This window comes from Thalassophryne amazonica, chromosome 3 (assembly GCF_902500255.1).
Source record: "Thalassophryne amazonica chromosome 3, fThaAma1.1, whole genome shotgun sequence".
NCBI lineage: Eukaryota > Metazoa > Chordata > Actinopteri > Batrachoidiformes > Batrachoididae > Thalassophryne > Thalassophryne amazonica.
The window spans coordinates 86,070,636-86,096,590 of record NC_047105.1 but is presented as its reverse complement, the minus strand read 5'-3'; the positions used below and the strand labels follow the sequence as shown (position 1 = coordinate 86,096,590).

At 43.2% G+C, this 25,955-nt stretch overlaps 1 protein-coding gene across 1 annotated transcript in view; it reads left to right on the top strand.

Moving 5' to 3' along the window:
- LOC117507210 (uncharacterized protein KIAA1755 homolog) overlaps positions 1 to 25,955 on the top strand; it is a 137,463-nt gene extending 111,508 nt beyond the window's left edge. The window contains exons 20-24 of the mRNA XM_034167026.1: positions 5,542 to 5,658; positions 5,844 to 6,113; positions 23,893 to 24,170; positions 25,117 to 25,169; positions 25,305 to 25,955. Coding sequence (XP_034022917.1) covers positions 5,542 to 5,658; positions 5,844 to 6,113; positions 23,893 to 24,170; positions 25,117 to 25,149 — 698 coding nt within the window. The 3' untranslated portion in view covers positions 25,150 to 25,169; positions 25,305 to 25,955. The remainder of the gene's footprint in view (positions 1 to 5,541; positions 5,659 to 5,843; positions 6,114 to 23,892; positions 24,171 to 25,116; positions 25,170 to 25,304) is intronic.

Sequence of the window (25,955 nt, the reverse complement as noted above, 5' to 3'; positions counted from 1 at the left end):
ACTTTCAGATATTAATGGCACAAATGTAACTCCATACCTCCGAACTGAGCTCAGCCGGCTGCATTGCACATCAGGATGTAATTCATAAAACACAGATGACGTCTCATTTTGGGAGAAAAAAATGTTTTGGTTTGTTGTTTGTATTACAACATTTGGAAAGAGGTGTCATTTGAAACGGCAAAACGCTTTGAAGTTATTAATTCCGATCAGACTCTGTCTTTCTAATTTGACTCAGCAGAGAGCGGTGCAGCGTTTGGAGCGGTACAAGCAGAACAGAGGACTATTTTAATTTCTTGCCTGCAGCAATACAAGTGTTAGGGAAAAAACCCACGGGACAGTAGTTGGACCCAAAATGCAGAGAACAGGCCTAAGTACAAAAATATAATGATTTATTGAAAAGTATAGTAGATAGTTTAAACCGGGAAGCCAGGCGCTGGAGAAAGGAGAAACCGCTGTAGCACACAGGAGGCAGGAACGTCATACAGTTAATCCGGAACCAGCTCAGAACAGGACCAGGTGGCAAGGGAACCAGGAGCACTGGGAACACAAGAAACACCGAGTTAATTCACAACGTAGAAACCAGGACAGAAAATGCTGCAGAGACAAGGCCGAGGAAACCTGGAGACAACTGTAGTTTCTGGCGTCTGAGAGCGTGAAGAGAAGCAGTCTTTGTACAGGTGGTTGATGAGTGTGAACAAGTGAATCCAATCAGTACCACAGGTGGCTCCAGCAGACACAGGAAGGGAGGGGTAGTGAGGCAGATCCAGCAGCAAACAGCAGCCAACAAAGACAGCACAACAGGACCCCCCTTCAACGGGAGCCTCCAGGCGACCTACCAGGCCGACCCGGACGAGCCCGATAGACGTCAGAGATGAGGGAAGGGTCCAAAATAAGGCCCCGCGAGTCCTAGGAATGCTCCTCTGGGCCATACCCATCCCAGTCCACCAGATCCTGAGAGCCCCGGCCCCGGCGATGAACACTGAGAATACGACTCACCATCCAGGCAGGATGGCCATCCACCGTCCGGGGGGGAGGATGGCCATCCTTTGCAGATAACCAGACCTTCTGGACAGGCCGGTAGTGGGGGGCCGGGGCACAACGCCGGTCTGCATGATGAATAGTCTTCTCCCTCCTACGGAGAAGGGCGGAGCGGGCGGAGCGGGCGGTCTGCCAGACACGTTGACAACACCGCAGATGGACCTGGACTGAAGGCACTGAGAGGTTTAATTCCTGTGCAGGGAACAGAGGCGGTTGGTAACCCACAGAACACTCAAACAGCATCAGGCCGGTGGCTGAGCTCATCTGGGAATTATGTGCATACTCAACCCATGGCAGGTGAGTACTCCAGGAAGATGGGTGGGAGGATGTGACACAGCGCAGGGCGGCTGCCAATTCCTGGTGAGCCCGCTCCGCCTGCCCATTGGTCTGGGGATGGAATCCAGATGAGAGACTGACTGAAGCCCCCAAAGCCGCGCAGCAGGCGCCTCGATCCGACACTATGTCCAGGGGGATGCCATGCAGCCGGAACACATGGTAGACCAGGCGGTTTGCAGTCTCCAGTGCCGAGTGTAACTTGGGCAGGGCCAGAAAGTGTGCTGCCTTTGAAAACCAGTCCAGGATAGTGAGGATGACTGTATTTCCATTTGAGGGAGGTAATCCAGTGACGAAATCCAGGCAGATGTGGGACCATGGTCGACCAGGTGTGGGAAGCGGACAAAGAAGACCAGATGGCTGTTGGTGAGAGGACTTATTTCGGGCACAGATGGTGCAGGCGTTGACAAATTCACGGGTATCTGCATGGAGAGTTGGCCACCAGAAATGCTGCTGAACAAGGTGTATGGTTCTATGAATGCCAGGATGACAGGAGAATTTAGAAGAATGAACGAACTGTAGGACACCACTGAGGGAGGCACAAACAGCCGGCCGGGAGGTCCCCCTCCAGGGTCAGGATGAGTTCTCTGGGCCTCCCGGATGACTCGCTCAATGTCCCAGGAGAAAGCGCCTACAACCATGTGGCTGGGAAGGATGCAGTCTGGTGTAGGGGAATAGTCCTCAGGAGCAAACTGGCGGGACAAGGCATCGGGTTTAACATTTTTGGAGCCAGGTCTGTAGGTGAGGGTGAAGTTAAATCGACCAAAAAATAAGGACCACCTGGCCTGTCTGGAATTGAGTCTCTTAGCATTTTGAATGTAACCCAGGTTTTTATGGTCAGTCCAAACAACAAATGGAATAGACGTACCTTCCAGCCAGTGTCTCCACTCCTCCAGCGCCTCCTTCACGGCCAAGAGTTCCCGGTCACCAACATCGTAGTTGTGCTCAGCAGGAGAGAGCCGCCGGGAGAAAAAAGCACAAGGGTGTAATAAATTGTCACCCTCAGCCCTCTGGGAGAGAACGGCCCCGTTCCCGATGTCTGAGGCATCGACCTCCACGATGAACTGGTGGTCCGGATCGGGTTGAACGAGGACAGGGGCAGTGGTAAACCTATGTTTAAGGGACTGAAAAGCTCATTCAGCTGCAGTGGACCACTGAAAACTGGACTTGGAAGAAGTGAGTGTATGGAGAGGGGCAGCTACTTGACTAAAGTTACGTATGAAGCGGAGGTAAAAATTAGCAAATCCTAGGAACTGTTGAAGTTGTTTGCGATTGGAAGGAGTCGGCCATTTCACTACAGCAGAGACTTTGGCAGGATCTAGTCTAATCTGATTGTGTTCAAATATGAATCCTAGGAAGGACACAGAGGTTTGATAGAAGGCACATTTCTAGGCTTTGACAAAGAGACTGTTCTCTAAGAGACGTTTCAGAACTAGACGGACATGTTGAATGTGTTCAGGCAGGTTCTTAGAAAAAATGAGAATGTCATCTAAGTAGACAAAACAAAACGATTGAGAAAGTCACGGAGGACATCGTTAACCAAAGCTTGAAAGACAGCGGGAGCATTAGTGAGACTGAAGGGCATAACGAGATATTCAAAATGCCCTAAGGGTGTGTTAAACGCAGTCTTCCACTCATCTCCCTCCTTGATATGGACTAGGTGGTAGGCATTTCTAAGATCTAGTTTGGAAAAGATGGCTCCCTGCAGAGAGTCTAATGTGGAGTTTAACAGAGGCAAAGGATACTGGTTACGAACAGCTATGGCATTTAACCCACGGAAATCAATACAGGGATGGAGGGTCTCGTCCTTCTTCCCCACAAAAAAGAAGCCTGCCCCTAAGGGCGAGGAGGAGGGACGACTTAGACCTGCTGCCAGGGAGTCTTGAATATACTGCTCCATCATTTCCCTTTTCGGGTGTGACAGATTGTACAGGCGGCTGGAAGGAAGCTCCGCACCCAGAAGCAAATCGAGGGAGCAGTCATACGGTCAGTGAGGAGGCAATGATAGTGCACGGCTCTTACTAAAGACCTCTTGGAGGTCAAGGTACTCTTTAGGAACTAAAGAGAGGTCTATGGGAGGAATAATTGACTCCGTGGACTTCTGGGTGGGTGAAACAGACGAACGGAGACAACGGAGGTGACAGGCTTCGCTCCACTGGGAAATGGACCCGGTCGGCCAGTCAACATCCAGATTGTGTAATAATAAACAGGGGTGCCCTAAAACAATCGGTGGAGTGGATGTGTAAACAAAAAAATTGAATAGACTCACGATGATTACCAGAAACTAGCAATAACACAGGAACTGTCTGGTGAGTTATCGCAGGGAGCAGAGTGCCGTTAAGTGCTGAAACTTGGATAGGGGAGGGTAATTCGACCACAGGAATGTGGGCCTGGTTTATCACGCTAGGATCCAAAAAATTGGCGTCAGCACCAGAATCATCAATAAAGAGTTTTAATGACTGATTAGAAAAGAACAGTGTGACCGGGATTTGGGTACGTGAAGCTTTGCCCACTACCAAATGAGTGCAGCTCACCAATAGCCCGGGGTCTATTGGCGAGCGTTCTCTTTTGGCCGAACCGGGCATTTGCGAATAATATGTCCCTGGGCACTACAATACAGGCACTCCCCGGCTGACAAGCGCCGTCTACGCACTTATGCATTTACGCACGATTTACAAGGGCTGTCAATAAAGTAACGGTCCTTTTTATTTTTTTCAAAAACTATATGGATTTCATTCATATGTTTTTACGTCAGACATGCTTGAACCCTCGTGCGCATGCGTGAGTTTTTCCACGCCTGTCGGTGACGTCATTCGCCTGTGAGCACTCCTTGTGGGAGGAGTCGTCCAGCCCCTCGTCGGAATTCCTTTGTCTGAGAAGTTGCTGAGAGACTGGCGCGTTGTTTGATCAAACTTTTTTCTAAACCTGTGAGACACATCGAAGTGGACACGGTTCGAAAAATTAAGCTGGTTTTCAGTGAAAATTTTAACGGCTGATGAGAGATTTTGAGGTGATTCTGTCGCTTTAAGGACTTCCCACGGTGCAAGACGTCGCGCAGCACTCTCAGCCGCCGTCGTCAGCTTGTTCAAGCTGAAAACCTCCACATTTCAGGCTCTATTGATCCAGGACGTCGTGAGAGAACAGAGAAGTTTCAGAAGAAGTCGGTTTCAGCATTTTATCCGGATATTCCACTGTTAAAGGAGATTTTTTTAATGAAAGACGTGCGGACGGGTCCGCGCGTCGGGACGCAGCTGCCGCGACGCTCCGCCACAGGAAAAACACCTCTGTTGAAAGCCTTAAGGACAAGTTGGAACATGTCCTGCCTGTTAAACAATTTCTCATATACTCACTCCACTGAAAGCCATCAAAAGCTGCCTGGATTTTACAAATGGTTATCAACACGGAGGTGTTTTTCCTGTGCCGCCGCACGTCTTTCATTAAAAAAATCTCCTTTAACAGTGGAATATCCGGATAAAATGCTGAAACCGACTTCTTCTGAAACTTCTCTGTTCTCTCACGACGTCCTGGATCAATAGACCCTGAAATGTGGAGGTTTTCAGCTTGAACAGGCTGACGACGGCGGCTGAGCGACGTCTCGCACCGTGGGAAGTCCTTAAAGCGACAGAATCACCTCAAAATCTCTCATCAGCCGTTAAAATTTTCACTGAAAACCAGTTTAATTTTTCGAACCGTGTCCACTTCGATGTGTCTCACAGGTTTAGAAAAAAGTTTGATCAAACAACGCGCCAGTCTCTCAGCAACTTCTCAGACAAAGGAATTCCGACGAGGGGCTGGACGACTCCTCCCACAAGGAGTGCTCACAGGTGAATGACGTCACCGACAGGCGTGGAAAAACTCACGCATGCGCACGAGGGTTCAAGCATGTCTGACGTAAAAACATATGAATGAAATCCATATAGTTTTTGAAAAAAATAAAAAGGACCGTTAATTTATTGACAGCCCTCGTATATCCACATTCACAGACATGGTGATACAGGACAGGACAGGTGACCAGAGACATGAAAGGGTACTGGTATAAAAACCACATACAAAGAACCCCAAAAAACACTTCAAATGAACCAAACCCCAACAGCATGCACACGTTAGTGACATTTCTCAGATTTTGAATATTTTCCTTAAAAATGATTTTGTTTGTATTGTGTTTAAAAGAGGTGCGCATGCAGGAGAGAGTATTCATGGGTATTGGAAATAAACCTTTCATCGACATCCAGCCCAGTGAAGCAGCGATCAGTGATCGAGCTGTCAACTACGTACTGATTGGAAGAGGTAAGCCAAAAATACCATACCATCTTCAACGGCTTATCTGGACCAGAAATAAATACCACACATCACATGTTTATTCAGTTGATGTTGTTGTTGTTGTCAGAGGTACTGCAATAAATTTATTATTCATGGTTATCTTTTTACTTATTGAGCCTCCACTTACACTTGATCTCACCTTATCTCCTCAGAGAACAAGTTGCTGTCCTCTGTGGGACACTGTGGACCACAGGACGGTCTTAATGGGGGTCGGCCAAAATCTGTTGGTTCAGGAAGCAGTTCATCTTCCTCTGGCAGCCACTCCTCTTCTTCCTCAGGCAGAGGCTCCATGTCTCCTGTGGGATACTTGTGTGTGCCAAAGCGGCGGGTGCTTACAGGGAGCATAGCGGGATATGTCTCTCCTCCTGGAGTTCTGGAGGTGGATGACTTAGACCATGAGAGTGGGAGTCAGAACCTACTGTGTGAGTCGTTGTGCCTCCCTGTGTGTATAAATACAAAACATATAAAGGTCAATGGGAAAATTTTTATTAATATTTATTAAAAATTATCCTGGAGGTGCATTCAACTCAGCCACATGGGGTGTGCAACCATATGTTTCTTAATGTTGCACCATTGTACCGAAGCAAATTCCTAGTCTGTGAATCCTGTTCACTGGCAATGGCAATAAACTTCTTCTGATTCTGATTCTACATTGTGAGTGCCAGTCCCAAGCCTAAATAAATAAGGGGATTAGAAGGAGGCAGGGCATTATCCTTAAAGTCTGTCAAATCTCAGCCACATGGGGTGTGCAGCCAGTACACGGAGTGCAGCCAGTACATTGAGTCAAACTGCATTCGACCTGCATTCAAATTCCTCGGACAGCATTCGTATGGCAACTTAGGAAAATACTCCAAATTCACATGCCGAGCACAAATGTAGGAAACAGGCAGACTACTGTCGTGCCTCTTTCGAACTGGGGAATATTCGTATGGTGGTCAAACTGCTGTGTGACTGCTTCCTCAAATGGCATTTAAACTGGAATCACAAATGGCAAACCACCAGCATTCAGAGCAGTCTGATCACAACAGCACGTCCTGATTGTGGTCCCCACGCAGCCTGTTCAGGGTGCACAAACAAAATATTTTAATGTGCAAAGTCTGTGGCACACAATCATCATGTGCACTAGATGTGAACATTGCGTGTCAGTGTAGACGGGGTCTAACAGCTATGATAACATGATAATACAGATAAATCCTCTGACACATGAGGTGGACTGACAATAGATGTGTGATATCGTGTTTATTCTGGACATTATACTGCAATCAATCAACCAATCAATCAACTTTTTTTTTATATAGCGCCAAATCACAACAAACAGTTGCCCCAAGGCGCTTTATATTGTAAGGCAAGGCCATACAATAATTATGAAAAACCCCAACGGTCAAAACGACCCCCTGTGAGCAAGCACTTGGCAACAGTGGGAAGGAAAAACTCCCTCTTAACAGGAAGAAACCTCCAGCAGAACCAGGCTCAGGGAGGGGCAGTCTTCTGCTGAGACTGGTTGGGGCTGAGGGAAAGAACCAGGAAAAAGACATGCTGTGGAGGGGGGCAGAGATCGATCACTAATGATTAAATGCGGAGTGATGCATACAGAGCAAAAAGAGAAAGAAACAGTGCATCATGGGAACCCCCCCACAGTCTACGTCTAAAGCAGCATAACCAAGGGATAGTCCAGGGTCACCCGATCCAGCCCTAACTATAAGCCTTAGCGAAAAGGAAAGTTTTAAGCCTAATCTTAAAAGTAGAGAGGGTATCTGTCTCCCTGATCTGAATTGGGAGCTGGTTCCACAGGAGAGGAGCCTGAAAGCTGAAGGCTCTGCCTCCCATTCTACTCTTACAAACCCTAGGAACTACAAGTAAGCCTGCAGTCTGAGAGCGAAGCGCTCTATTAGGGTGATATGGTACTACGAGGTCCCTAAGATAAGATGGGACCTGATTATTCAAAACCTTATAAGTAAGAAGAAGAATTTTAAATTCTATTCTAGAATTAACAGGAAGCCAATGAAGAGAGGCCAACACGGGTGAGATATGCTCTCTCCTGCTAGTCCCCGTCAGTACTCTAGCTGCAGCATTTTGAATTAACTGAAGGCTTTTTAGGGAACTTTTAGGACAACCTGATAATAAAGAATTACAATAGTCCAGCCTAGAGGAAATAAATGCATGAATTAGTTTTTCAGCATCACTCTGAGATAAGACCTTTCTGATTTTAGAGATATTGCGTAAATGCAAAAAGGCAGTCCTACATATTTGTTTAATATGCGCTTTGAATGACATATCCTGATCAAAAATGACTCCAAGATTTCTCACAGTATTACTAGAGGTCAGGGAAATGCCATCCAGAGTAAAGATCTGGTTAGACACCATGCTTCTAAGATTTGTGGGGCCAAGTACAATAACTTCAGTTTTATCTGAGTTTAAAAGCAGGAAATTAGAGGTCATCCATGTCTTTATGTCTGTAAGACAATCCTGCAGTTTAGCTAATTGGTGTGTGTCCTCTGGCTTCATGGATAGATAAAGCTGGGTATCATCTGCGTAACAATGAAAATTTAAGCAATACCGTCTAATAATACTGCCTAAGGGAAGCATGTATAAAGTGAATAAAATTGGTCCTAGCACAGAACCTTGTGGAACTCCATAATTAACTTTAGTCTGTGAAGAAGATTCCCCATTTACATGAACAAACTGTAATCTATTAGACAAATATGATTCAAACCACCGCAGCGCAGTGCCTTTAATACCTATGACATGCTCTAATCTCTGTAATAAAATTTTATGGTCAACAGTATCAAAAGCAGCACTGAGGTCCAACAGAACAAGCACAGAGATAAGTCCACTGTCTGAAGCCATAAGAAGATCATTTGTAACCTTCACTAATGCTGTTTCTGTACTATGATGAATTCTAAAACCTGACTGAACCTCTTCAAATAGACCATTCCTTTGCAGGTGATCAGTTAGCTGTTTTACAACTACCCTCTCAAGAATCTTTGAGAGAAAAGGAAGGTTGGAGATTGGCCTATAATTAGCTAAAATAGCTGGGTCAAGTGATGGCTTTTTAAGTAATGGTTTAATTACTGCCACCTTAAAAGCCTGTGGTACATAGCCAACTAACAAAGATAAGTTGATCATATTTAAGATTGAAGCATTAAATAATGGTAGGACTTCCTTAAGCAGCCTGGCAGGAATGGGGTCTAATAAACATGTTGATGGTTTGGATGAAGTAACTAATGAAAATAACTCAGACAGAACAATCGGAGAGAAAGAGTCTAACCAAATACCGGCATCACTGAAAGCAGCCAAAGATAACGATACATCTTTGGGATGGTTATGAGTAATTTTTTCTCTAATAGTCAAAATTTTGTTAGCAAAGAAAGTCATGAAGTCATTACTAGTTAAAGTTAATGGAATACTCAGCTCAATAGAGCTCTGACTCTTTGTCAGCCTGGCTACAGTGCTGAAAAGAAACCTGAGGTTGTTCTTATTTTCTTCAATTAGTGATGAGTAGAAAGATGTCCTAGTTTTACGGAGGGCTTTTTTATAGAGCAACAAACTCTTTTTCCAGGCTAAGTGAAGATCTTCTAAATTAGTGAGACGCCATTTCCTCTCCAACTTACGGGTTATCTGCTTTAAGCTACGAGTTGTGAGTTATACCACGGAGTCAGACACTTCTGATTTAAAGCTCTCTTTTTCAGAGGAGCTACAGCATCCAAAGTTGTCTTCAATGAGGATGTAAAACTATTGACGAGATACTCTAACTCTCTTACAGAGTTTAGGTAGCTACTCTGCTCTGTGTTGGTATATGACAATAGAGAACATAAAGAAGGAATCATATCCTTAAACCTAGTTACAGCGCTTTCTGAAAGACTTCTAGTGTAATGAAACTTATTCCCCACTGCAGGGTAGTCCATCAGGGTAAATGTAATGTTATTAAAAAATGATCAGACAGAAGGGAGTTTTCAGGGAATACTGTTAAGTCTTCTATTTCCATACCATAAGTCAAAACAAGATCTAAGATATGATTAAAGTGGTGGGTGGACTCATTTACTTTTTGAGCAAAGCCAATAGAGTCTAATAATAGATTAAATGCAGTGTTGAGGCTGTCATTCTCAGCATCTGTGTGGATGTTAAAATCGCCCACTATAAGTATCTTATCTGAGCTAAGCACTAAGTCAGACAGAAGGTCTGAAAATTCACAGAGAAACTCACAGTAACGACCAGGTGGACGATAGATAATAACAAATAAAACTGGTTTTTGGGACTTCCAATTTGGATGGAAAAGACTAAGAGACAAGCTTTCAAATGAATTAAAGCTCTGTCTAGGTTTTTGATTAATTAATAAGCTGGAATGGAAGATTGCTGCTAATCCTCCGCCCCGGCCCGTACTACGAGCATTCTGACAGTTAGTGTGACTCGGGGGTGTTGACTCATTTAAACTAACATATTCATCCTGCTGTAACCAGGTTTCTGTTAGGCAGAATAAATCAATACGTTGATCAATTATTATATCATTTACCAACAGGGACTTAGAAGAGAGAGACCTAATGTTTAATAGACCACATTTAACTGTTTTAGTCTGTGGTGCAGTTGAAGGTGCTATATTATTTTTTCTTTTTGAATTTTTTTGCTTAAATAGATTTTTGCTGGTTATTGGTGGTCTGGAAGCAGGCACCGTCTCTACGGGGATGGGGTAATGAGGGGATGGCAGGGGGAGAGAAGCTGCAGAAAGGTGTATAAGACCACAGCTCTGCCTCCTGGTCCCAACGCTAGACAGTCACAGTTTGGAGGATCCAAGAAAATTGGCCAGATTTCTAGAAATGAGAGCTGCTCCATCTAAAGTGGGATGGATGCCGTCTCTCCTAACAAGACCAGGTTTTCCCCAGAAGCTTTGCCAATTATCAATGAAGCCCACCTCATTTTTTGGACACCACTCAGACAGCCAGCAATTCAAGGAGAACATGCGGCTAAACATGTCACTCCCGGTCTGATTGGGGAGGGGCCCAGAGAAAACAACAGAGTCCGACATTGTTTTTGCAAAGTTACACACCGATTTAATGTTAATTTTAGTGACCTCCGATTGGCGTAACCGAGTGTCATTACTGCCGACGTGAATTACAATCTTACCAAATTTACGCTTAGCCTTAGCCAGCAATTTCAAATTTCCTTCAATGTCGCCTGCTCTGGCCCCCGGAAGACAATTGACAATGGTTGCTGGTGTCGCTAACTTCACATTTCTCAAAACAGAGTCGCCAATAACCAGAGTTTGATCCTCGGCGAGTGTGTCGTCGAGTGGGGAAAAACGGTTAGAGATGTGCACGGGTTGACGGTGTACACAGGGCTTCTGTTTAGGGCTACGCTTCCTCCTCACAGTCACCCAGTCGGCCTGCTTTCCCGACTGCACGGGATCCGCCAGGGGGGAACTAACGGTGGCTAAGCCACCTTGGTCCGCACCGACTACAGGGGCCTGGCTAGCTGTAGAATTTTCCACGGTGCGGAGCCGAGTCTCCAATTCGCCCAGCCTGGCCTCCAAAGCTACGAATAAGCTGCACTTATTACAAGTACCGATACTGCTAAAGGAAGCCGAGGAACAACTAAACATTTCACACCCAGAGCAGAAAAGTGCGGGAGAGACAGGAGAAGCCGCCATGCTAAATCGGCTAAAAGCTAGTAGCTACGCAACCTAGTGGATTCCTAAAAACACGCAAAGTGAATAATGTGTAAATAATTTAGAGGTGATTCAGCAGAAGGAGTGCTTTAGTTAAGGCACCAGACAGGCCATGAAGCAGCACAAGTAACGCACGGCAACAGCGAACGCACGACAACGGTGCAAAAATAAAATAAAAATCCACTAGACAGGCTGTGGAGCAGCACAGGTAACGCACGACAACAGTGGTAGAAAATAAAATAAAAATCCACTAGACAGGCTGTGGAGCAGCACAGGTAACACACGACAACAGTGCTAAAATAAAATAAAAATCCACTAGACAGGCTGTGGAGCAGCACAGGTAACGCACGACAACGGCGGCAAAAAATAAAATAAAAATCCACTAGACAGGCTGCGGAGCAGCACAGGCAACGCACGACAACAGTGGTAAAAAATAAAATAAAAATCCACTAGACAGGCTGTGGAGCAGCACAGGTAACGCACGACAACGGCGGCAAAAAATAAAATAAAAATCCACTAGACAGGCTGCGGAGCAGCACAGGCAACGCACGACAACGGTGGCAAAAAACAAAATAAAAATCCACTAGACAGGCTGTGGAGCAGCACAGGCAACGCACGACAACGGTGGCAAAAAACAAAATAAAAATCCACTAGACAGGCTGTGGAGCAGCACAGGTAACGCACGACAACGGTGGTAAAAAATAAAATAAAAATCCACTAGACAGACTGCGGAGCAGCACAGGTAACGCACGACAACAGTGCTAAAAAATAAAATAAAAATCCACAGAACAGGCTGTGGAGCAGCACAGGTAACACACGACAACAGTGCTAAAAAATAAAATAAAAATCCACTGGACAGGCTGTGGAGCAGCACAGGTAACACACGACAACAGTGCTAAAAAATAAAATAAAAATCCACTGAACAGGCTGTGGAGCAGCACAGGTAACGCACGACAACAGTGCTAAAAAATAAAATAAAAATCCACTGGACAGGCTGTGGAGCAGCACAGGTAACACACGACAACAGTGCTAAAATAAAATAAAAATCCACTGGACAGGCTGTGGAGCAGCACAGGTAACGCACGACAACAGCGCTAAAATAAAATAAAAATCCACTAGACAGGCTGTGGAGCAGCACGACAACAGTGCTAAAAAAATAAAATAAAAATAAAAACGAAAGCGTTAGCAAGCTAGTTAGCTTGCCAACGCTGATGAAAGTTAGCTGATAAAAGTGCTCCGTCGCGATGTTTCGACCGTTAGAGGTCTTCTTTAGGCGTTGGAGCACGGTGAAAAAGTAAAAAAAAAAAAGTAAAAAGTAAAAAAGTCTTGAAAAAGACTGTTAATTCAAAGAACTCAAACAGCTCAGTTCAAACAGCTAACAGATACAGCAGAACACCGCTGTGCTCCGGAACAGGAAGTCACAGGAAGTCAGGAATATCTCTCTATTCTGATCTCTACTCTGAATCACAGGCACTGTGCATCAGTGCATCTCTGTGATGCATTGACACGCATTGTGGCCGTGTGGACGTGGTCTAACAGCCTTGGAAACATAGTACATATAAATCCTCTGACACATGAGATGGACCGACAATAAATCTGTAATACCACTTTTTTATGACAGCCGTCCCGCCCCCTTCTGCTGGGGGAGGGCTGAGTTCCTCACAGCGGCCTGACTGTTGCAGACACACAGACAGGAACTAACATGTATGATTTTAGGGTTCACAAATGTTTTTGACCGTTAAGCTTTAGTTACTTTGCCAGCAAAAGAAATGTTAGCGGACTGAAATGTAGTAGAACTAACTTTAGCGTAAGCTAATTGGTCCGCTGATGGTTTTCAAAGTTACCTGAAAAGCTAATCCGCTAACGAAAAAGTTAGTTTTGCTACTTAGCGGTTAGATTAGTGGAACTGTGCCCACCACTGAACTACAGAGGCATCAAGTTAATCAGCCACAGCATGAAGTTATGGGAAAAAGTAGTAGAAACTAGGCTTAGAAAACAGGTGATCTGTGAGCAGCCATGTGGTGTCATGCCGAGAAAGAGCACTACAAATACAATGTTTCCCCTGAGAATACTGATGGAAAAGTATAGAGAACGCCAGAAGGAGTTACATTATGTGTTTGTGGATTTAGAGAAAGCTTATTAGGGTGCAAGAGAAGAGCTGTGGTATTGTATGAGGAAGTCTGGAATGGCAGCAAAGTATGTGAGGGAAGTGCAGGAGAGATACAAGGATAGTGTGACAGTGGTGAGATGTGGAGTAGGAATGACAGACTCATTCAAGGTAGAGGAGGGATTACACCAAGGATCAGGTCTGAGTCCTTTCTTGTTCACAGTGCTGATGGACAGGTTGACAGATGCGACCAGACAGGACTATGATGTTTGCAGATGACATTGTAATCTGTAGTCAGAGTAGAGAACAAGTTGAGTCTAGCCTGGAGAGGTGGAGATATGCTTTGGAGAGCAGGGGAATGAAAGTCAGTAGGAGAAAGACTGTGTACATGTATGTGAATGAGAGGACGCCCACTGGAATTGTGTGTTTACAAGGAGTAGAAGTGGTGAAAGTAGATGAGTTTAAAAACTGGGGTCAACTGTCCAAAGTAATGTTAAGTGTGGTAGAGAGGGAAATATTGAGATACGGTCTGAAGACCAACGGACAGCAGTCTGTCAACATCTACATATTTGGTCGCTCAGCTGTCCTGAGTGTGTTGCACATGTTCAAAAGACTCTTGGAGCCACTGAGATGTGACATACATCTGACAGCGGTCTATATGCAGTTTCTGCGTCATCTGATTGCAGTCTACATATTCTGATGGCATCAAAACAGCATCTGCAACGATCTGATCGCGGTTGATTGAGCTCTGAGATCAATCATTCACAGGAAAGCCTGCCGTCATGTTGTGGGATGTCCACCTCCACTGGACCCCGGCCAGGGAGGGCAAAGGAAATGTTGATATGTAATAACATGTATTTGGCAGGCATTCATCATGTACAGTGCGTGTGAACAGCGCACAATCAAACTGAAAGTACCGTGTGCACTGTGCCTCTCCGTGGTCTGATGTGCAGTAATGCATCATAGCGCACGCCAGGCACAGAGCTGAACAGATCTCACTGCTGTAATATGCATGTTATTACCTGATCACCATCTAAACTCTGTAGGAGGTGTTAAGTGGAACTGTATTGCTAGGCAATGACATTATTAAACATGAAACTCACCTCCTGCACGGAAACAGCACAGCGCAGAGCGCACAGTGCAGAGGATCCAAACCACAGCCTGTAGTGAAAAGCCTCTCACCAGGCTGCTGTGTGCTGCAAATAACCACACAAAAATTAAATCCCATGTGATAATCCACCGACATCACAATGTACAGAGTGGTGTTGTGCTCCTGCAGTGAGCAAAAAAGACAAAGAAAATAAAGTTCGCTGGAAAGGCTGTGTCTGACACAGGGTGTGACTGCTGCAACTTTCAGCAAAGGTGTCTAGTGGTGCACCCTGCAAACATACGCGTGGGGCCGGAATAGTCACATAGCTGTGTGCATGTGTTCATAACGGCTATATGAGCAACTAAGCATGCACACATGCCGCACATGCCACTGGATACCTTTGCTGAAAGTTTGCTGGCAGTGGGTCAAGCAGTCACACCATGCGTCAGACACAGCTTTGACACATGTGGCACAAGTCTGGTCTATACGCTGGTTGTACTCCAGTGTCCAGTACCAGCAGGGACTGTACAAAGGCAAAGGGAGGACACAGTGCTCCCTCTCGCGGCACGTGTTTGCCATCCAGACATTTGGACATCAGGCAGTCTTCAGAGCCTTTTATGGCCGTCTGACAGTAGTGTGTGTCATCTTGTCTTGTCCACACATGCTTTGGATGTCATTGTTCGTGACACATCATGAAACGGCTGACCACGCCTCTTTTCCTTCCGACTGCGTCCGATTATGACAATATTTGCCGTTTCGGCCTCATTCCTGCATATTCTTGCTATGTGTGATGGGGGCTTTAGTGATGGTGCCACTAACAAAAAAACAGGAGGTAGAGCTGGAGGTGGCAGAGCTGAAGATGGTGTGATTTTCTTTGGGAGTGATGAGGATGGGCAGGATTAGGAAGAAACATATCAGAGGGACAGCTCAGGCAGAATGGTTTGGACACAAAGTCAGAGAGGCAAGATTGAGATGGTTTGGACATGTGCAGAGGAGGGGCTGAGGGTATATGAGGAGAGGGCTGCTGAAAGACGGAGCCACCAGGCAGGAGGAGAAGAGGGAAGCCAAAGAGGAGGTTTATGGATGTGCTGAGAGAGGACACGCAGGTGGTTGGTGTGACAGAGGAAGATACAAAGGACAGGGTGAGATGGAAACAATTGATCTGCTGTGGCGACCCGTAACGGGAGCAGCCAAAAGATGATCCTGGAGGTGCATTCACCTCAGTCTACTGAACTTTTCTTTGACATAAGGCAACCTCTCTACCAAATGTCACAGAATTTCAACAGAATGTGCCCTGGCTAGCAAGCAAATGGTAGTAACAAGTGTCTCTCAGAGGTTCTGTTGAAAATTTACTCTGGCATGGTCTCATTTTGTTCTTGTTGTTAAATGTTGTACAGAGAAAATTTCCTTAATGTAGATGGATGGAATATGATATGTAGATGGAATAAGATATTTACATTTAGGTGGCTGGGTTGATGATTGGAAAGATGCTTGATCTTTTCGAGGTTAAGGTCAATCTGTTAGTTCTTCATCTACTTTAAGACTTAAGAGATGCAGGATAAGAGTCACATCAAGATTGTAGGCAATGATATGAGCCATTCCTGTGAGCTGTTATACAATATATAGAGAAAAAGAAGGGTCCAAACACTGAACCTTGAGGTACAGTGTATTTTTAAGTTGAAGTATATCAGTATTGTTTTTAACTTGTGCAAATGGTCCAGTTCATAGAAAAACAGGATACCAAGCTAACATTTTTATTTTTAGCTTCTAAATGGACAAGAAATGTACATGGTAGATAAATGACAAATGACATGATAAAAATTATATTACTCTTAAGCAATATAATAAAAATAAATAAATAAAAAAAATGAGGTGGGCTTCATAGATAATTGGCAAAGCTTCTGGGGAAAACCTGGTCTTGTTAGGAGAGACGGCATCCATCCCACTTTGGATGGAGCAGCTCTCATTTCTAGAAATCTGGCCAATTTTCTTAAATCCTCCAAACAGTGACTATCCAGGGTTGGGACCAGGAAGCAGAGTTGTAGTCTTACACACCTCTCTGCAGCTTCTCTCCCCCTGCCATCCCCTCATTACCCCATCCCCGTAGAGACGGTGCCTGCTCCCAGACCACCAATAACCAGCAAAAATCTATTTAAGCATAAAAATTCAAAAAGAAAAAATAATTTAGCACCTTCAACTGCACCACAGACTAAAACAGTTAAATGTGGTCTATTAAACATTAGGTCACTCTCTTCTAAGTCCCTGTTAGTAAATGATATAATAATTGATCAACATATTGATTTATTCTGCCTTACAGAAACCTGGTTACAGCAGGATGAATATGTTAGTTTAAATGAGTCAACACCCCCGAGTCACACTAACTGCCAGAATGCTCGTAGCACGGGCCGAGGCGGAGGATTAGCAGCAATCTTCCATTCCATGTTATTAATTAATCAAAAACCCAGACAGAGCTTTAATTCATTTGAAAGCTTGACTCTTAGTCTTGTCCATCCAAATTGGAAGTCCCAAAAACCAGTTTTATTTATTATCTATCGTCCACCTGGTCGTTACTGTGAGTTTCTCTGTGAATTTTCAGACCTTTTGTCTGACTTAGTGCTTAGCTCAGATAAGATAATTATAGTGGGTGATTTTAACATCCACACAGATGCTGAGAATGACAGCCTCAACACTGCATTTAATCTATTATTAGACTCAGTTGGCTTTTCTCAAAATGTAAATGAGTCCACCCACCACTTTAATCATATCTTAGATCTTGTTCTGACTTATGGTATGGAAATTGAAGACTTAACAGTATTCCCTGAAAACCCCCTTCTGTCTGATCATTTCTTAATAACAATTACATTTACTTTAATGGACTACCCAGCAGTGGGGAATAAGTTTCATTACACTAGAAGTCTTTCAGAAAGCGCTGTAACTAGGTTTAAGGATATGATTCCTTCTTTATGTTCTCTAATGCCATATACCAACACAGTGCAGAGTAGCTACCTAAACTCTGTAAGTGAGATAGAGTATCTCATCAATAGTTTTACATCCTCATTGAAGACAACTTTGGATGCTGTAGCTCCTCTGAAAAAGAGAGCTTTAAATCAGAAGTGCCTGACTCTGTGGTATAACTCACAAACTCGCAGCTTAAAGCAGATAACCCGTAAGTTGGAGAGGAAATGGCGTCTCACTAATTTAGAAGATCTTCACTTAGCCTGGAAAAAGAGTCTGTTGCGCTATAAAAAAAGCCCTCCGTAAAGCTAGGACATCTTACTACTCATCACTAATTGAAGAAAATAAGAACAACCCCAGGTTTCTTTTCAGCACTGTAGCCAGGCTGACAAAGAGTCAGAGCTCTATTGAGCCGAGTATTCCTTTAACTTTAACTAGTAATGACTTCATGACTTTCTTTGCTAATAAAATTTTAACTATTAGAGAAAAAATTACTCATAACCATCCCAAAGACGTATCGTTACCTTTGGCTGCTTTCAGTGATGCCGGTATTTGGTTAGACTCTTTCTCTCCGATTGTTCTGTCTGAGTTATTTTCATTAGTTACTTCCTCCAAACCATCAACATGTCTATTAGACCCCATTCCTACCAGGCTGCTCAAGGTAGCCCTACCATTATTTAATGCTTCGATCTTAAATATGATCAATCTATCTTTATTAGTTGGCTATGTAACACAGGCTTTTAAGGTGGCAGTAATTAAACCATTACTTAAAAAGCCATCACTTGACCCAGCTATCTTAGCTAATTATAGGCCAATCTCCAACCTTCCTTTTCTCTCAAAAATTCTTGAAAGGGTAGTTGTAAAACAGCTAACTGATCATCTGCAGAGGAATGGTCTATTTGAAGAGTTTCAGTCAGGTTTTAGAATTCATCATAGTACACAAACACCATTAGTGAAGGTTACAAATGATCTTCTTATGGCCTCAGACAGTGGACTCATCTCTGTGCTTGTTCTGTTAGACCTCAGTGCTGCTTTTGATACTGTTGACCATAAAATTTTATTACAGAGATTAGAGCATGCCATAGGTATTAAAGGCACTGCGCTGCGGTGGTTTGAATCATATTTATCTAATAGATAACAATTTGTTCATGTAAATGGGGAATTCTTCACAGACTAAGGTTAATTATGGAGTTCCACAAGGTTCTGTGCTAGGACCAATTTTATTCACTTTATACATGCTTCCCTTAGGCAGTATTATTAGACGGCATTGCTTAAATTTTCATTGTTACGCAGATGATACCCAGCTTTATCTATCCATGAAGCCAGAGGACACACACCAATTAGCTAAACTGCAGGATTGTCTTACAGACATAAAGACATGGATGACCTCTAATTTCCTGCTTTTAAACTCAGATAAAACTGAAGTTATTGTACTTGGCCCCACAAATCTTAGAAACATGGTGTCTAACCAGATCCTTACTCTGGATGGCATTACCCTGACCTCTAGTAATACTGTGAGAAATCTTGGAGTCATTTTTGATCAGGATATGTCATTAAATGTGCATATTAAACAAATATGTAGGACTGCTTTTTTGCATTTACGCAATATCTCTAAAATTAGAAAGGTCTTGTCTCAGAGTGACGCTGAAAAACTAATTCATGCATTTATTTCCTCTAGGCTGGACTATTGTAATTCATTATTATCAGGTTGTCCTAAAAGTTCCCTGAAAAGCCTTCAGTTAATTCAAAATGCTGCAGCTAGAGTACTAACGGGGACTAGAAGGAGAGAGCATATCTCACCCATATTGGCCTCTCTTCATTGGCTTCCTGTTAATTCTAGAATAGAATTTAAAATTCTTCTTCTTACTTATAAGGTTTTGAATAATCAGGTCCCATCTTATCTTAGGGACCTCATAGTACCATATCACCCCAATAGAGCGCTTCGTTCTCAGACTGCAGGCTTACTTGTAGTTCCTAGGGTTTGTAAGAGTAGAATGGGAGGCAGAGCCTTCAGCTTTCAGGCTCGTCTCCTGTGGAACCAGCTCCCAATTCAGATCAGGGAGACAGACACCCTCTCTACTTTTAAGATTAGGCTTAAAACTTTCCTTTTTGCTAAAGCTTATAGTTAGGGCTGGATCAGGTGACCCTGAACCATCCCTTAGTTATGCTGCTATAGTCTTAGACTGCTGGGGGGTTCCCATGATGCACTGAGTGTTTCTTTCTCTTTTTGCTCTGTATGCACCACTCTGCATTTAATCATTAGTGATTGATCTCTGCTCCCCTCCACAGCATGTCTTTTTCCTGGTTCTCTCCCTCAGCCCCAACCAGTCCCAGCAGAAGACTGCCCCTCCCTGAGCCTGGTTCTGCTGGAGGTTTCTTCCTGTTAAAAAAGGAGTTTTTCCTTCCCACTGTCACCAAGTGCTTGCTCACAGGGGGTCGTTTTGACCGTTGGGGTTTTTACGTAATTATTGTATGGCCTTGCCTTACAATATAAAGTGCCTTGGGGCAACTGTTTGTTGTGATTTGGCGCTATATAAATAAAATTGATTGATTGATTGTTCCATTGCATTAAGACGTTATAACTGATCACCAAAATAAGAATTAATGACAAATATTCAACATCCACATAATAACAACATTACAGAACACATATTTTATATGTACTGCTTTAGCACAAATGCAAACTTGATAAACTTGATATGTGGAAACATTTGTAAACAATAATCAAAACTGATACAGCAATATAAGATCAGATTGCACATACTGGACAACATCATTAACAAAGGGCATTAACTGAAACACTGAAATTCTGCCTATTCTGGCGGACGTAATAAAGTCACCTGTGTTTATTCATCTGTCTGTCTGTCTGCAGGATTATGTCAAAACTACTACACGGATATTGACGAAATTTGCACCACAGATACAACCCCAGTTCTAATGAAGTTGGGATGTTTAAAATGTAAATTAAAACAGAATACAATGATTTGAAAATCCTCTTCAACCTATATTCAATTGAATACACCACAAAGACAAGATATTTAATGTTCAAACTGATAGACTTTGTTGTTTTTGTGCAAATATTTACTCATTTTGAAAAGGATGCCTGCAACACATTTCAACAAAGTTGGGATGGGGCAACAAAAGACTGGGAAAGTTGATGAATGCTCAAAGAACACCTAATTGGAAACAGTTGAGTGTCATGATTGGGTATAAAAAGAGCATCCCCAAAAGGCTCAGATGTTCACAAACAAAGATGGGGTGAGGATCACCACTTTATGAACAACTGTGTTAAAAAAAAGTCCAACAGATTAAGAGCAATGTTTCTCAATGTTCAATTGCAAGGAATTTAGGGATTCCATCATCTACAGTCCATAATATAATCAGAAGATTCAGAGTATCTGGAGAACTTTCTACATGTAAGCAGCAAGGCCGAAAACCAACATTGAATGCCCGTGACCTTCGATCAGGCGGCACGGCATTAAAACCCAACATCATTGTGTAAAGGATCTTACCGCGTGGGCTCCGGAACACTTCAGAAAATGATTGTTAGTTAACACAGTTTGTCGCTACATCTACAAGTGCAAGTTAAAACTCTACCATGCAAAGCGAAAGGCATACATCAACAACATGCTGCTGCCTTCTCTGGGTCTGAGCTCATTTGAAATGGACAGACACAAAGTGGAAAAGTGTGCTGTGGTCTGATAAGTCCACGTTTCAAATTATTTTTGGAAATCATGGATGTTGTGTCCTCCAGACAAAAGAGGAAAAAGACCATCCAGATTGTTACCAGCACAAAGTTCAGAAGCCAGCATCTGTGATGGTATGGGGGTGTGTTTGTGCCCATGGCATGGGCGACTTACACATCTGTGATGGCACCATCAATGCCCAAAGGTCTATCCAGGTTTTGGAGCAACACATGCTGCCATCCAAGCAACGTCTTTTTCAAGGATGTCCCTGCTTATTTCAGCAAGACAATGCCGAGCTACATTCTGCAAGTGTTAAACAGCGTGGCTTCGTAGTAAAAGAGTACTGGTACTAGACTGGCCTGCCTGGAGTCCAGACCTGTTGCCCATTGAATATGTGTGGCGCATTATGAAGCGCAAAATATGACAATGGAGACCCCGGGCTCTTGAACAACTGAAGTTGTACATCGAGCAAGATTGGGAAAGAATTCCACCTACAAAGATTCAACAATTACTGTCCTCAGTTCCCAAACACTTATTGAGTGTTTTTAGAAGGAAAGGTGATGTAACACAGTGGTAAACAAACCACTGTCCCAACTTTTTTGAAATGTGTTGCAGGCATCCATTTCAAAATGAGCAAATATTTGCACAAATACAATAAAGTTTTCCAGTTTGAACATTAAATATCTTGTCTTTGTGGTGTATTCAATTGAATATACGAGGTCTATTAGATAATAAACCGACCCTTTTATTTATTTTTTTTAACTATATGGATTTGAATGACGTGCGATTACACCACCATGCTTGAACCCTCGTGCGCATGCGTGAGTTTTTTCCACGCGTGTCGGTGACGTCATTTCCCTGTGGGCAGGCCTTGAGTGAGATGTGGTCCCGCCCTCTCGGCTGAATTCCTTTGTTTCACACGCTGCTCGAGACGGCGCACGTTGCTTTATCAAAATTTTTTCTGGACCTGTGAGGAATATCCGAGCGGACACTATTCGAGAAATTAAGCTGGTTTTCGGTGAAAAGTTTAACGGCTGATGAGAGATTATGGGGTGTTTCTGTCGCTGTAAGGACTTCCCACGCAGCGGGACGTCGTGCAGCGCTTCCAGGCGCCGTCGTCGGCCTGTTTCGACCTGAAAACATCCTAATTTAAGGCTTAATTCACCCAGGACGTCGTGAGAGAACAGAGAAGATTCAGAAGAGGCCGGCATGAGGACTTTATGCGGACATTCCACTGTTTAAGGACATTTTGTAATGAAAGACGTGCGTGCAAATTCGCCGAGTCGTTTCCGTGAGGACTCGACAAATCTGTGCGCGCCTCGACAGGAAAAACACCTCCGTGTTGAAAACCATTTGTAAAATTCAGGCAGCTTTTGATGGCTTTCAACAAGTGAGTAACTGAGAAATTGTTTAACAGCTTGGGCATGTTCCAACTTGCCCGTTAAGGTTTCCAACGGAGGTGTTTTTCCTGTCGCGACCCCCCGCAGTCGGGTCCAGCCCGACATGCGACTCTGCCCGCACGTTCTTTCATTACAAAATGTCCGTTAACAATGGAATGTCCGAATAAACTCCTCATGCCGACTTCTTCTGAAAGTTCTCTGTTCTCTGACGACTTCCTGGGTCAACAGAGCCTGAAATGTGGAAGTTTTCAACTTGAAACGACGAGACGCTGCCGCCTCGAAGCGCAGATCGCCATCAGGCACCGTGGACCGTCCTTACGGCAACACTACCAGACCAAAATCTCTCATCGGCCGTTAAAATTTTTACCGAAAACCAGCTGAATTTATCAAATGGTGTCCACTCAGTTGTGCCTTACAGTTTTGAAAAAAATTTGATCAAACAAAGCAGCAGTCTCTGAGCCATTCCTAAACAATGAAAAAATCGACGAGAGGGTGGGCCACTCCTCACTCAAAGACTGCCCACAGGCAAATGACGTAACCGACAGGCATGAAAAAACTCTCGCATGCCCACGAGGGTTCAAGCATGTCTGATGTAATCACACGTGATTGAAATCCATATGGTTTTTGAAAAAAATAATAAGGTCGGATACTTTTCTAATAGACCTCGTAAGTTGAAGAGGATTTGAAAAATTGTATTCTGTTTTTATTTACATTTTACACAATGTCCCAACTTCATTGGAATTGGGGTTGTAGATATTAGGCCATAGAGGAGCCCATTAAATTTTGGAGTTGATCTGGATCCAGATTCTGCATCAAGAGTTTATATATGCTTTGAAGGATTACGTCAAAACTACTTCACAGATTCTCACCAAATTTGCACCACAGATAGATATTAGGGCGTGGAAGACTCCATTAAATTGTGGAGGTGATCCGGATTCAGATTGGCAGACGTTAGAAATCTTTGTTTGCTCTTTAATATGAGTTATCTCCTGTACAATCAGTGGTCAGTAAAGCATTAAGCTCATTGAACAAGTAACGAGTAGGGCATTCGTTAGCATTCCTACATCGGGCAAGGCTATAAATGCTATATATCTCACAATGTTAAAAATTCTTAAATGTGAACTGGCTCCACTCCTTTGATTTGGATCCATGCCTAAAGTCTGAACAGTTATTTTACTGATGCAGGATTTCACTGAGGTTAGCGTTTTGTTTTTGACCTTTGTGTTGGGACAGTCATCTCATTCAGTTTAAGACTGATGACACACAGTTATCAAATCCATGATCAGGTCTTGTGTTTGTTCCAGTGGACAGCTCTGAGTCTTCAGGAGACAGCATCAGTGGCTTCAGCAGCTCCGGTCACAGCTGTCGCTCTGCTGTCGGGGCAGAGGGGGAGGACACCTCTTCCATCTGCACCTCTATAATAACAGCTAAGGAGACAGTGGTAGATCATCAAGCTGAAGCTTCTACAAACCTCCATAAACCAGACAGACTGGTTGAGTGCCCAGAAGAAACTCAACCACCAGATGCATCTGTGTCCAAACCAAGAACACCCTGCCAGGCCAACAGTCGGCACAGTGACAAGGTGTGGCACAAATACTGTGTCATGATCAGTAAGGCCCCATTTAAAAAAAAACAAAACATTAGTTTAGCAACCTTGACATCAGAAAAAAGTGATGAGGGAGGGCGCATTTTTTTCTTAGAAACAGAGAACAAACAGAGTAAAATTTTAAGGCTGAGAAATGAAACTTTTCAATTAGAACTATGACAAAACCAGCCTCACAGCTCTGTAATAGTATTTGATTAAAATCCACAAAAATATGTATATAATGCCAGATGTATCCTATGAAAAATAACTCACGGGCTAGACCAAGCAGCTGGAACTACCGAGCACTAGTACTTTTTGGCATTAATGAGTCGCCATAGAAGAAGAAAAAGGGAACAAAGAAAACCTCACCTTGCAACTGTTGTACTTAGCATCCAAGCTACCTCCATTGTCCAGCACACCACAAGCATACTGGGTGTAAATATCGCTCATGGTCGGCTCTGGGGGAACGTTCACTCCGTACCATGGCTTCAGCTTCTTGGCTTGTCACATCTGTGGTTGTCAATGATGACAAGCGGTAAGTTTGTGGTCCGGCATGGTAAACGTCAGGCGTCTTCGGCCAAAGCACACTCACCACCTAGCAGATGTACCAGTTCTTGCAAAAGGCTGTACCTTCATCAATAAAATTTGCCAGTATAAAATCGATGCAGTCCAATTTTGGCATGAGGTCAGGGATGATAAACTAATGTTTTGCATTGTTTTTTGGGCCTAACTGTATATAATGATTACACATTCTAGAGAAAATGTGAAACCAGTAAGTAACTGCTTCAAAATTAACTAATACTGATTAACAAGACAAAGTGCACAATATGATGAAAAACCTGCTTATTTAGTGGTTCAGATTGTTTTCTCATCTCAACAAATACATTATTCTGTGATTAATGTTGCCTTACTAATGTATTTTGTATAAATCATTCCGATTCAGGAGACTACTGCTGGAAAATCCACTGAGGTTTGAGGTGTAAGACATTGCACAAGGTAAGGTTTATTCAGGTTAAATTGATTAAAAACTTGTTTTTGTTAAATTAGCTACCTGTCGGTCTAGGATTTAATATATGACACGTGCTGTTGCTCTAATAAACCACTTTTACATTCCTCAAATGTCTTCTGCAGATTAGCACAAGAAAAACTCAGAGGCCAGGCATCACTGTCAACAGAACGATTGCAGCATCAAGGCTTTTATCTGACTGTTACGGTAAATCAGTCTTCAAATCTTCTTCATAAGGGTACCACTAAAAATGCCTGTATGTGTACTGCAGTCTGATGTATATACAAAAGCAGTGAGCAGTGTAAAAATGCATGCCTGACGCAGCTTTGCTCCGTGCACTGTAAAGTCGAGTTTTGTAGCTTACGCAAAGTGTATCAGTGTTCAGGTAAACATACTGAAATAGGTTGAAGCTAATAGTTACTGAAAATGTTATAGTGACATATATATATATATATATGTGTGGCTAAATCATATTCTAAACATTGATCAGCATATTCATCAATAATTCTAATTCTATAATCATATCAATTAAATCATTTAATTCAGTTTGTACACATCTATGTAACTTTATTACAATAAACATTTGCTCATTTCCCCTGAAAATAAAACACTTTTTCCCTGCTTTTTTTTTTTTTAAAGATTTTGTATAATCTAATAAGTTTTCAAAATGAAGTTTTGTTGCTCTGTATTTAGTGACGTTGCATACAGTATGTTTGTGATCCTGTTTGCTCCACACTTGTGTCATATTTATACAATAAACATAACCTACAGCCAGA